Here is a 14,328-nt window from a genome sequence, read left to right on the forward strand (position 1 = left end):
AGCAGGGTCACCTGGCTGCCCCTCCTCACCCCTCTTCCACTGCGACTCCCCCACCTCGGTCTGCTCCTGCCACCATTACATGAATTGAATCAAAATCTTCTTCCAAGATCGCCAATGTTTCATCTCTTTCTGAGCCTCCATCAGAGTCTTTTTCAAATCAGCGAAGTTAAGCATAAATACTTCGAATTCTGCAGAACCTTGCCAGAGAGAGAAGAATATCAATTCAGATTTCTTCTTCTTCCAAGGTATTTAAGTTTTTCTTATCGGTGGACATGGACTTATGTGGTGGGTTGAGTCATTCTCCACCCCTGAAGGTGTCCACATCTTAATCCCTGAAGCTTGTGACTTTGTTGCTGTGATTAGGAAAGTTAAGATGGGAAGACTGCTCTGGATTCCCTGGGTGGGCCCGATGTCATCACAAGAGTCCTTAGAAGAAGAAAGCAGGAGGGACAGAGTCAGAGAGAGCAGATGGGTTGTCAGAAACAGGTTAGAATGAGGAACTTTGAAGACACAGGAAGGAGCCATGAGCCAAGGCTGTGAGCACCACCAGCAGCTGCAACAGCTGAAAGAACAGAGTCTCTCCTAGAGCCTCCGGAGGGAGCACAGCCCCAATGACACCCTGACTTTAGCCCAGGAAAAGAACTTTGATGGAAATTATTTGGCACTGAAAGGTCAGAGTCTCTGCTGATAGAGTTTGTTCTTCTGTGATCCAATTTCAGTATCTCCTAGAACAGGGTAAAAGAGTTATCCCAGCCTGCAAATAGGGGACCCAGTCCTCACTCCACCTCTCCGCCATCTGTTTCTCATCAGGAGTCCCCCCCGTAGCTCCATCTAGAAAGGGGGACGCTGTACGACAATCTAGAGCTTTCTGCTCCAATGTACGAGCCACCATTTTATCATTCATATGTGATATTATTTGTGTCTTCAAGATACAAGAAAAAGAAGAGTGATATTTACAAAGGAAACATTCAATTCCTGAGATGCTTCTCCATCACCTGTGGAGATGGTAAAAATCTACACGAAACATCAAAATTGACAGTGTGTTTGCATTACATGCAAAAGAATAGGGAACAGCTGAGAGGTTGTGTCTTCTTTCAAGAAACCAGCTGAAAAGTCACAGGTAATGGCAGAAGAAAGAACAGTCATTAGCCTAAGCAGATTTAAATGAATGGAGAGCCACACAGTCCATGAGGTCTGAGATGATGTTTCCTTAGGATTTAAGGGTAATGCAGACAGGAGCTTCTACTCTTTACATCTTTGTATTTTCCCAGAATCCAGTTTCTGGCATTCACCCCTGCTCCCTTCATTCAGCTCACACTTGGAGTCCCCAAGCTCCCAGCCCTCCTAACTCCAGCCCTGTCATTGTCTCTTGCTCCTTTCATTTGTCTGCATTTTCCCTGCACCACAGACCCAGACCACACATTCCGCCCCCTGGGGTCTACAGCAAGGACAGTCCATACCCAATCCCACTCCAAAGCCCGCAGGGATGTTGTGTGGGGAATTCGCCTTCTGCGCAGTGGAGTGCTGGGATGAGCTCCTAGCTTCCCCACCGGAACTCTCTGCCTGTCCCCATGAGCACACAGAGATTGGACATCACAGTATTATCCACCCACTGCGGGAGTTCAGGGACATTTTGGCTTAATACGACTTTTGTGAGCTGCCTGGGAGCCTGGTCTGCTTATATATCATTGTTTCCAGGGAAAATACATTTCAATCAAAAGATTCTTTCTTTCAAACAATCTTTAGAAATTGATCACAGCCTGCACAGATCCACAGGAAACACAGAAATCATCCCATAAGTATAATTAAATACAAATAAAAAAAGAGTTAATGCCAACTCAGTGTTTTACTTGTTCTGCAAGAGGCAAATTAATTAAGAAGCATCATAAGTGCAGAAGAGCAATTTGAGTTTTGAAGAGCTCTGAGCAAAATAAATTTTTTTCTTTTATTTACATCTGAGGCATGGTTAAAAAGAGCACTGGGGCTCCCACACCAGAACAGTCATCATATAATGATCACCTATAGTTTTTCTTGAAACATTTAAAAAACATTTTTAATGACTAAGTGTACCCAACAGGAAAGAAAGGTGACAAACTGTCTGTGCAATAGTTTTGGCACAAAGACAAAGTTCTTCCAATCAGAATCTGCTATTAAACATCTGAAATGTGGCTGAGCCACAAATTTGCAGATACTTAAAATTGAAGTCTATGGAGGCTCTTGTGCAAGTCGGGGGGCTCCTCCCCGCCACTGCGTTAACTGTTTCCAACCGGGCTCTCGGGGGCCGAGAGGGCAGGGTCACTATGCGCTTGTAGTGCCACCAGGTTGAGGAGGTCTGACTCTTTAGATTTAGAATGAAATGGAACAATAACCTTGGAGAAGTTGCAAGAGTGGTCAAAGGCTCAAAAGGGATGAGTCCAAGAACCTTTACGTAGGGTGGATGACTGAAACAGAGATTGCAGAAATACAGGAAAAGTCAAAGCTGTGACAAAATCTTCAACAGGAGAAGGTGCTTATAATCTATGCACGGCCAGAAGAGGATATGGAGCCTTCTTGTGTTGTTTCTATCAGTTCTTTGACAAAATGTTCTCTCTAGGAAAACCTGGAGAATGTTTGGCAGGGAAAAATAAAAAAGATGACAGATAAACAAGATGCCTCTTCCTTGGTCCAGTGATTTAGAGATTTCTCACTTGGAGACAAGGCCTAAGGGTGGAGAGTCAGCAGCAATAAGAAGCAAAGTGTCACCAGGAGGAGAGAGGCCAAGGTTTTTCTGCCACCTCCCCTAAGGAATAAAGAAAAAGCAATGACCAAAATGCTAGCTGAAGACATTTAGGTTGGATATAAAGCTGAACTATGTTCCTAAAGGAGGGACTAGTTCTTCAGGTATGGCCCTTCTTTTTTAAAATATGATTTAGGACATCTCCTTGAGAAATGGACCAAAACAAGAAAGCATCATAGGAAATCCCCAGGTGAGAGCCGGGGCCTCCACCTGTGATGCGGATGTGAATGGACTGACATGCAGACAGGTCATTTGTTTCTTTTCCTCATTTCTAGAAAGACGACAAACCATTCTGGGGGGTGGGCAGATAAAAAGGAGATCTATTAAAATAGAAGGGAAGCATGGCCCAAGAAGAAATGCAGTTAAAAATAACCCAAAGTGAAATTTAGCAAACCCAGCAAAGAAACTTCAGAGAGATCCAAAAAATACCTGCTGCATCATTGTTCGAAAGTCATGACCCGGTTTCCGAGGAGATCGCTCTGACTCATCTCTCTTTTGCAAAGAGAACCTTGTGTACCTGGTGGTTTTAATTAGGAGTCTCGACTCGAGGCACGGTAGCTGCATGTCATCACAATAGCAGTCTGATTCCTTAACTTTCATTCGCTTCTGGTTACTAAAATGGTCTCCTTCCAGTTACAAAGAATAAGCTTGTCCATTTGACAACTTGCATCCTCGCCCTCTCCCCACGGCGAGCACCCACCCTCCCGAGCCGGGCTGCACGTGCCCCCGGTGTGCTCTTCCATCCACCTCCTTCCTTCCCGCTCTTTCTCCCTCGCTGTTGGGGGTGGGAGGGAGAAGGAAGAGGTGTGTCCTCACACAGAGTCGAGCCATGAGGCCACCGTCTCTGTTCTGTGAGTCACCTCTGTGGCTCGTGAGCTCTAGAAGGGGTCGGCCAGGGGCTGGAGCTCTCTGCTGGCCTACAGCGGGCAGCCTGGCTCCGCATCTGCGATGCCCACACCTGGCTTCACCCCCTGCTGCCACAGTCCCGCAGGAACTCGTCTACATCCCTCCACGGCGAGTCTGTTCTCTCCCCTGTGACCCTGCCATGGTCCATCTTCCCCAAAGGGACTTGGAACTTGAGGGAATATAGTTCTTGCTCACGAGGTCTGACGGGATCCCTCGTGACCTCTCCCCTGCGCTCTGGCAGCACAGGGCAAGTCACCAGCCCAGAAACTGAGGGCACAGCCAGTTGGGGGAGAAGGTGTCAGTCTTCCTTCTTTGCTGCCTCCCACAAACTTTCAGGGCTGTTCTCATCCTTACATCCAGTGTTCCCCCCAATGCGGCTTCCTTTCCTCTCTTGGTTCACCTGTTAAACTTCTCAATGGAAGAGGCCACCAAACCAGGAAGCCTCTACTACCCCTAGCAAGACTAGGTCTTCTATCAAGAACTGGGCCCTTTTTGAACTTGGTCCTGGCAATCATTGACTTATTTTCTAATGAGGCGCTATATCTGCTGAAGTCTCTATCCGGTGATCTCCGGAGCTAGAAGAAGCACTCATCTGGCCCCTCACACAGAACTGTCATGCTGATACTGATGCTTCCCTGGAATTTGGGAGAAGAGGCCTTTGCCCAAGGAGCCTCAGTCTCTTTAGCCCTGGTGAAGATCACTGAGGCCAGGGACAGCCTCTGGCTGGCTAGAGAACGCCGTGACCAGCTCAGGTTGCAGAAGGAAAGGAGGACAAGGCAGAGCTAAAAGGGGCAGGTGGTGCAGACAGGAGGGAGTGGTAAAATGTGTGAGAAGGAGATGCATCCGGCAAGCAGTGGCAGATGCCACCCTGCCCGGCCCCTGCCATTCCACCGGTCCCATCTACTTTTAAGTAAAAACAGGACCTAATATATTCGGTGTCTTCTTCTTGTGCTTCATTCCTCATATTCCATAAGTCCATGATTCTGACGTACCCTCCAGGTTGATGTACGACAAGATGGAATCATCTCTGTCCTCTGTAGCTGTCCTCGGTCCCAGCCTGTTAGCAACATTGTCTACTTATTCCCTCCTCGCTGAGGACGGCTCGTGGCCCTTTCCGCTGGAATCACTGGCCCAGTAACTCTTGGTTCTGCCTCTTCCACCATCCTTCACACGTGAAGGACCAAGCCTTCATGAAAATGGGAAAAATACGCCGGGCCGTCTTGTTCATTTGCTCAGTGCTAGCTTCCAGCTGCGACGGCGCCCACGGTGGGTCACACGTCACGTCGGGGCTGTGTTCACACAGTTATGGTCCCCTGAAGCCTCACCTTCTCCACAGAGCCGCGGCCCCACCCCAGCCCCTGCCACAGCCCTCGCTCTCTCCCTCCTGTGACCTGACTCTATTTAAACACGACCAGATCACGTATCTTTTTGGAAATAGGACTTGCAGTTCTGTTGGTTACAGTCACTGCCTGCCTTCTTTTTCTTTACACAGACCTGCCTTGTCAGGTGTCACCCTCTGTTTCCTGCAGGCTGTGTGCACGGCCACCTCTGTCCTGGTGGCCGACCCTGGGGTGGGGGCCTCCCTGAGGTCCCCTCAGCTGCCGCGTGGCTTGAGGACTCTTCCACAGTCAAACCCCCTCCAACTCCTCCCGCTTACTGAGATTCTCTTATTTCTGAGTCTTTCCCCCTAATAACAGCTGCCACGTGCTCTAGAATCACCCATGTCCCCTTCAGATCAGTAAACCATGCTGTTTTCAGCACGTTTTCTCAGTCACTGGGGGAACATTACAAGACCCTACCCTAGGTTACCTGGCATCCCTTTTTGGCTTCAATTGCATTTTTCTGGGCAATCCTACTGTGACATGTGATATATGAAATGGTGTCAATCCTGTTCAGAGCTCTAAAACAGAGTCCGGAGCCATTGTAAGAAGGACTGCCTGCAAGTCCCGAAAACTCACAAAAAGAGAAAGAAAAGAGGAACTTGCCTTGAACTTTTGAACTGGGCCAAACTGCAACAACCACCACAACCTAGAAAACGGCTGCATTTTGCCTGCACTACAACTTCCAGGCAGTGACAACCAATGAACTATGGATTCAGATACTAAGCCAGCCGCCTCTACCAATAATAATTCTTTCAAAACAAGTCCTTTAATCACCCTTAGCTTCCTTGTGATTTTCTTGTAAACACCTGTGCTCCCCTCCCTCTCTTCAGAGCACAACTGGGCTTCTAGACAATGCCTTGTCTGACTGCATTGCAGTCTAGACTTTCCTCTCGTCTTGGCTGGCCCTACCCACTGCATTTATCCACTTGCCCTCTCCTTCAGAGCTTCTCTCATCTTCTCTTACACCACCAGCTACCCTCTCCTTTGACCACTGAATGGATTCCACAATCCCTCCAAGCATTCTTTCTTAAGATGTGTCACTTTCCAAACCACCTTGCCAAAAAGCATGCCCCAGCTTTCTCCCTTTTGATAATAAGACATTGGTCTACACAGTTTATCTGGCCCAACCCAGGGATGCTTATCTGTCTGATCTCATCTCCCACCCTCCTCAGTTAACATTCTTAACTGAGAAGGAGTTCCCAAAAAGAATGAAGAAAAGATTTATGAAAAATACTCAAAAGTTACCAGCTTTTAGGCACCTCCCAAAAGATGCTGTAGTCCATACACTCGAGGAAGTTTCCAAGTCTAATAATTCCTCTACTAAAGCTTAATCTACTGTGACATTCCCAACAATTTAGGAGACAGCATGGATGGCAGACGTAGTTCAAACATTACCGATCACACCTCTGGCCTTTAAAGCAGGAGGATCTCCCTTCATACCAGATATTCACTAGCCCACGAAAACGAACCACACGCACTTGCTGTGTGTTTGTCACAATCACCCAGACCCTCTCTTTACCCCTTCATCTTCCCCCACCCTCTTTAATTTTTCCTCAACTGCTGATCTTACCTCAATCTGGCTCTGAACTATCTCCTATCCCAATTTTTGGACACTCGCTGATCTTCAAAGTATATATAACTCAATGTCTTATGCGGGGGCAGGGCTCCCAGTGGAATGCAAACTCTACTTTAGTCCCTGGAGGTTGCCCAGCTAGACCCACCCAGCCCTCTGTCCTCACTTTCACCTCCCAGATGGGAGGGGAACCAGGAAACTATCTCAAACCTAAGTTCTCTAGACAACCGGAAAAGTTAGGGATGGGATGCGGCTTTCACCTGCTGAGTTATGGAAGTGAATGCTCAACTTTGTACCTGTACGATCCAGCATCATTTTGAACAAAACTGAATTTCTTGGCTTCATTATATGAAACCGTATGGAGCACAGTAACAAGGAATGCAAAAGGCATGATTTATGACCCTGCACATACAGAAGATTTAATTCTGCCTTTTGCCCAGTGGCCTATCCATTGTGTGAGCAAAGTCAATACCAATAATGAAATGTGGACTGAAGGGCTAAATCAGTTCAATAACGTGCAATAGAAAGACTAGAGGACTGAGTAAATTTGAAAAGGCTAGTGCCTACAAGATTAGTATTTGGACAACAGGTAATTACAAAAATCAATACCTGTATATGAAAACATGATGGGCAGCCATCCATCACAAAAGGAGAACCAATTACCAGTACTTTGGGCTTTGAGTAAGGATGAGCGAGCAAAATAGGTCTGTGCAGAATCCTTACCAGAGGTTACATGTGTGTGTGTTTATGCACATACATGTGCACACTTCCCTCCGTGACTGGAGGGGAGAGAGCAAGGGAAACTCCCGACTGCTTACTCTGTATTGTGCTTTGGCCTTTTGCACTGTCCCTGTCCCTTTGGCTAATACTTAACAACTTCTATCTCATTTTGTCAACTTGGGACCAGGATGTACCCTCATTCCTACACAACCCTTCCCTTCCTTCTCATCCCAGCCCCACACATCCCCCAGGAATATTATCATGGGCCAGGCAGTGTTTGCAGACTTTAGGAGGTGGAGTGGAGGGTTGCCATGGATAATGGGGACCGCTGCTCCAAGTGCCAGTGTGTGGGGGACACTCCACACAGTGAGAGGTGACATAGGCAGCCTTGAGGACACCCACAGCAAAATAAGCAAATAGATACACATACACTTATGTACACACACATGCATACACAGACACAGACATACATATATATACACACACACACACAAACACAGGCACATACACACAGGTACACACACAGACATGCACACATGGATGGATACACACACTGACAAATACATATACACACATACATAAAATAAAACAGTAACTTTAGTATCTTAACTGGTTCCAGGCCAAAAAGAATGTGGATGAATATTTCTCCACTAAGCAGTTTGCATACATTAAGTCATTTAATCCCCACAAAGACTCTACAAAGAAGGTATGAGCATCTCTATTTTAAAGATAATTAAAGAGGCTCCAGAGGACAATCAGCTTGTTCAAGGTGACCCAGCTGGGGAGCAGGGAAGCTGGCCTTGGAAGCTCACCTGTCTGACATGATGCAAGTGTTGGTGGCCCCTTCGTTAAGTGGCCTCTCGTTCATCACCACAGGGCACTGGGAGCAATTCTGACACAGCCACAGATAAGCCTATGGCTGGTGTTGGGCAGCATCGCTAATGAGAGGCCTCAAGGCCAGTCCACAGGGCATGGACACGGAGCCAGTTAGACCAGTGAGTTCAAATCCCCTGCTCCACGATGCCCAAACTGCCTGGCCAAGTGACCATTGTAATGAGGAGTTTGACTCCATTTCCTGATGTTTGACTTCTGACAGCTTTTAAGCCTCACCTCTCCCTCTTCCCTTTCTGCCCCACATCTGAGCAAGCTGATAAGGAAGCTTGGAGCTTTCTCCTTTGGCACCAGCAGGAGGTTCACACCACCCAAGGCCCTATCCGCAGGTGAGAACCTACTCCCTAGCAACCATAAAAACCCAAGCCAGTTTCCTTTCCAAAAGTTCTCTCAAGCATTTTTGGGCCTGCCTGGGAGCCATGGTGCTCACCCCAGAAAGCCTCGTTGTGAGTAATACACCTTGCCATGCCCTCGCGGTGGGAGTGATGTCAGCAGTCTTCATGTCAGAGCCAGAGTTTGGATAAGAGTCTGTCCCACTTTTTGGGGGACACACCAGTGCTCCTGCATCAATTCATGCCAATGATAGAATGATATACTTTCATGACCTTTAGAGAAATCCTCAAAGTTGTAATTCTCAAAAAATGATGATATATGACCCCCTAATCAGAAATCTGCCCTTCATTTTGCATGAACATTTTATTTTCTGTTAAAAACAGAGAATGACTAAGATAACTTCCATTTGAGACAGGAGTCACATAATTTTAATGCGTTTTTAGGTCATTTTAACAGCTGGTATTTTTCCACATTTTTAATGTTTTCTTAGATGGACAGTATTTTTCTATATCTACACTTTGGCACTATTGACACTTGGGCTGGATAATTCTATGTTGTGTGGGCTGCCCTGTGCTTTATAGGATGTTTTGCAGCATCCCTGATCTCTACCCACTAGATGACAATGGTACCACAACCACTATAAGTTGTGACAGCCAAAGATGTCTCCAGATGTCAAATGTACCCTGGGGACAAAAATCACACCTGATTGAGAACCATGATTCTATATTCATTCCACAAAAAAATATGACTTTCTTGATAAGAATGAGCATGGACCAAGTCCTTTGCAGCCCCAGAGGAAGAGAAACGGAAAAAAGATGAAAAGCCACTAGGCTATATCCATCCCAATGCAAGCAAGCAAAATCTATAATAAATTGCAATTATATCTTAAAATCTATTCTTTCCATTCTTAAACTAATTTAGACTCATACTCAAAATTGCTTACATGCTATGAAGATGACTCATTATAGTTTATAAAATCTGTTTTTAAAAATTTGATTACTCAGTTGCTTGTATGCAAATGCTTGTCCTTTATCTAAAAAAATACAAGTTGGCTGTGCTGACCACTGTGATTTTCCAGAAATATCACACACCACGATGTATGCACTTTACAGCATTCCAAAAACACAGAGCATGTTAACAGTTGTTTACATGAAGAACATAGAAAATAGTCTCTTTAGTGGAGCACTTATATCCATTTTACATCCACTACTACTTTTGTAAATGGCTAAAAATAGTTGGTTACAACACAAAACCAGTTTATTACCTGCAGTTTCCATCCATCCTACCAATGAGTTCTCCAGGAAGACCACAGCATCTACTGAATTTAATACTTTTTTTATAATTTGAGGAGATACTAATTGATGCTTTGTATTTCTTTAGGATTTTGGGGCAGAGACGACTCCCAGAGATGGAACTGGGAACGGAGGACAAATCACACCCAAAGTAGAGCAGTTGACAATCCAGCCTCTGTTGACACTGGCATGCATTGTTGGTCCTCTATTCCTCAGTATTCATATATATATAAGAGGAATGTATGCACAGGCATGCCAATTAATTAGATAAAAAGTGCTGTGTTTGAGTCATAAATAGAGATCTGAATTTTAAAAACATAACTTTAGCTTTCCTATTTCTTTTACCCTTCAACATTACTCTAGAAAATCTAAGTGCTTATGAATCTGCCCCCATTCATTTGAGAAGCCAAGTAGCACTTACCTCAGCTTTAATTTTATTGTCTCCAAAACACAGGTGTTGTAAGTAGGCTGCAGCATTAGACTGGACCGAAGGAAACTGATGTTGCAACATCTGAATCACTTCAGGAAGTTCTGGGTCTCTCCACCCAAATTCTCTGAACAAAGAGAAGGCAGGAGAACATGAGAGAGAAATCCTACCATGCTGTTAACACAAGGTTAACTCATTTAGGAAACGTACTTCAGCGTTTACAAGGCAATATATCACTGTTTTTTTTTCTTACACATGGATCCATTTAAAAGAAGATTTTAGAGATTTCCTTGAGTAAATAGTTTTTAAGTATATACATGTACACACATACATATATTGATTATGTAGATTATATATACAGATAATCTTAAATCTATCAACTTAACTTACATGTTTATGAAGATTTTGAAAAAATAACTTAAAATGGCACATGATTTTATTAACACATATAGTTTTCATTTGAGCATAAATGGATAATTTATAGAGTCACATTTATTCTAATATATTATTTCAACAGTCTGTTTCAGGTACTGCATTTAGTTAAATTTTCAGACAAGAAAAAGTATAACTGGAACGGTCCAATCCTAAATGTTGTGATACCATTATTATTTTTATTATTGTTGTTATTTTTATGATTTCTTCTTAAAAAAATAGATTCCCTACATGATCTTTGGGGATAACTGCATAGCAACATGATGACTTTATATTAACAAAAGGATATTATTTAAAGAGCTAGGCTTATTCACACAATGTTGATAACTTTCACACATTGTGCATTTTTTTCTTGTCTCCTCTTTTTTATATCTGAGCTCTTCTAAGAAACTGGTTGTCTATTTAATCTTAAGAAATATGCTCTAAAATATTTAAGTCCATTCTAAAACAGAAGCATCATTGTACAATTATGCAAGTGAGTATTCTGTTATGAAATCCATCAGCTCAAACAGTTAGAACAAGGTGTTTACAGGACCAACTGGGATTCTATCCCTGTAGCAGGGAGCCATTTTTTAACTGAGAAATAAAAGAGCAACCTCTGAGACCACTGGCAAAAACTTGACCCCACAAGCCACAAAACGGTTTATTTATCCAAAGGACAGACTAGAAGAGAAATGAGATGGCTTTGCAACAATCACCCTCTACCCCTGGTGACACAACTCAAAAGTGTACATCTTATTGATGCCAGGTCGATGCTGTCTGGGAAGAGGAGGCATGAAAAATGGGATGGAGAAGAAACAGACAAAGGTTAAAAGTTTCCTTGTAGATTCTAACCTCTTCTCTTTATCTTTCCTTGATCACAACTGGTAGAGTTGTGAACCTTGAAACACGTTGGTGCTTTCTTTAGAGCAACTGAATGCAATATGGCAATATGAACTAGGACACCTCTGGAAGTGGCTTAGTTTTCATTGGAAAGATAAAGCATTCGATTTAATGAGCATGAAGTATTTCAGTAATTTACATATAATTTTAGGCAGCTATAGACACATTCTCAAAAAGACATATAGTACAGCATTAATACATTTGCTAAGAAACATACTTAACTTATTGCTGATAATGGACAAACTATTGAATGCTTCTTGGCTATGTGATCACAATAGAAAACAATTACAGATTTTAAAATGTGAAGCCTGTTTTTCTTTTTAATTTAATTTCCTTTTGTTGAATGCTTCTAAACCACGTCTGCGACTCTGAGATAGCACAGTGCTTCTTACAGGAGTGGCCCTCTAGAATTATATTCTTTATACAAATTAAATCAAAACCTACCGAATACCCATAAATTAAAATTAGAAGTGCGAAGACACTGGATGGCTAAAATGGATTCAGGTAAGGCCATGGTTTTGGAAAGCGATTAGCAAAGAATTCATTTCAGTCTATTTTATTAACCAGATGGTAATTGCTCTACTAGACAATAACCTATACGGCATATATTAATGTCAACAGCACCCTGTGAACAAGAGCTCTAGGGAACAGACTTAGGGACCCTTTGCATATATGCATGCGCATGCACACATGTGCGTGTACACACACACAAACACACACACACACACACACCCCCGACACCCCAAACTCAGACTGGAGCGCTGAACATTCCAAAGAATCACGAGTCCAGGAGGAATCTAAGTCCCCTCGTTCATAGATCAAAAGAGAGGCTATTGCCAGCTCTTTCCCCTTCCCCCATCCAACCCTCTGGAATCCCAGATGTCCCCTCCATCCTCACCTCTGCCCTCCCAGACCTAGTTCCTCACCCTTTATTTGGCTGGCCCTGCAGGTCACCTCCCACCTCCCACTCACCACTCTTCCCACTTAGGTCACTTAAGCATGCAGACATGCAAACTTGATTGTGCCACCTTCCTACTTTACACACCTCAGTGGCTCCCACTGTCCTTGGGAGAGAGACCAGGATATTCCCATGGCCTTGGAGACCTTGCTGGACCCACGCCCTCCTGCCTGGTCAGCTCCCTGTGGACATCGCTCCCTCCAGCCTCTGCTCCAGCTAGCTGGCCCACCTGGCCAGTGGCCTTGCACTCAAATTCAGGCCTCTGGGGGCTCTTTGTGGCTTCCTCAGGCAGTGCCTAGCAGTGATGACACAGTCATGTTATGGACCATGACTGGTGACTGTCTTTCCCCATTCTGGTAAGCTCTGTGAGGCCAGGGCCACAAATCTTTTGGTCATCTTTGCTACCTGGCTCATACAGTACTCCCTGGCACATAACAGACACCATGTGAAGGTGCTTTGCAAGAATGAAGGCGCAAAGGAATGAATGAAGAAAGGGCCTGGCTAGGGGGTGTTTCTGCAGTTCTACTGGTGACTCTTGGAAAAGTGATGGTCCTTGCTCTTGCTGATTGGTCATTCCTAGCATGCCCACCCCAACACACACACACACACACACACACACACACACGTCATCCTCCGCAATGCTCTCCTGAGCAGTCTTCCCTGTGCATTGATCAGGTCTTATAACTCTGCAGCTTGAATGCTGTGGTGGCTCCCCACTGCGTTTAGACAAATACCTGTGAGGGTGACATGAAGGTGGAGCATTCATGGGGGTTTCTCTGGGGCAGAGTGAAGGGGGTGAGAGAGAAAAAGCTGAGATGACAAAGCAAGATCAGATCAGAAGACAAAAAGAAGCTAGTACCCAAAATGACTTAATTGTCCCCTAGCCTTAAACCAGCTTCCCAGGAATGGGGTTGGAGTTGATTGCATCTCCAGGCAGTTTACTTCTGATTTATTCTAATTGTTGGTCCCTCGGGACTTGCCCAGAGCAGCAGTTACCAGCTAAGAGGATACTACTGTTCTCAAATACTCTCCTCAATTTCACAAAATAGATGCTACAGGAGCACTTTCCAGCAGCAAGTGTGGGGGAATGATTTATATCCAAGCCTCTTTTTCTAGAACAGTTTTGTTTCACTGAGATGAGATTCTGTTTGAAATGTTTTGCTGATCATGGAGATATGCCCCAGGGAAATAGTGGGAGGTTTAGAGAAAATAACCTGTCTGACTCATTTTGACCAGAATTCAGTCTACAGCGTGGTTTCTTCACATAAGCTCCTAATCCTTAAGGACAATGCATGGCCTGCAAGACAAAACAGCTCTGGAAAGGACAGATACAGGTGGAGGAACAGCACAGGATGGAATGGGGTCATAAAAAGGAGCCTTATTTGGGAAAGTTGAGCCATTTGGGGTGCCTGGGTGTGGCTCCCGGGCTGCAGGGAGGAGGCTCCTTGTGAAGCGGGGACAGCTGGAGTTGGGGCTGAAAAGCAAGTTTGGCATGAGATCTTGAAAGGGCTTTCACTCAAGTACGAAACATCTGGACTTGGTCTGTGGATATAGTATTGAAAAAAAGAAATCTAAGGAAATTTACGTATGTTTAGATTTATAGAGCAGGCAGAATAATCATCTTAAATAATAACAGAAGCACATGCTAAATGTCAGTTGTGAAGCATCCCTAGTCACACACTTTCATTCTTTAATCCTTAGCAAACCTTCTGTGGTTTATTTTCATTGTAGGGGGAAGAAATTTAGAGCTGTCAAC

At 44.5% G+C, this 14,328-nt stretch overlaps 1 protein-coding gene across 8 annotated transcripts in view; it reads right to left on the minus strand.

Annotated features, from left to right (window-relative positions):
- Positions 1-14,328, minus strand: part of CTNND2 (catenin delta 2) — an 826,820-nt gene that overhangs the window by 227,120 nt on the left and 585,372 nt on the right. For all 8 annotated transcript variants that reach the window (XM_069491984.1, XM_069491978.1, XM_069491981.1 and 5 more), the window contains one exon: positions 10,295-10,427. In XM_069491984.1, the coding sequence (XP_069348085.1) occupies positions 10,295-10,427 (133 nt within the window). The remainder of the gene's footprint in view (positions 1-10,294; positions 10,428-14,328) is intronic.

Source organism: Eulemur rufifrons, chromosome 17, assembly GCF_041146395.1.
Source record: "Eulemur rufifrons isolate Redbay chromosome 17, OSU_ERuf_1, whole genome shotgun sequence".
In the NCBI taxonomy this organism is placed as follows: domain Eukaryota; kingdom Metazoa; phylum Chordata; class Mammalia; order Primates; family Lemuridae; genus Eulemur; species Eulemur rufifrons.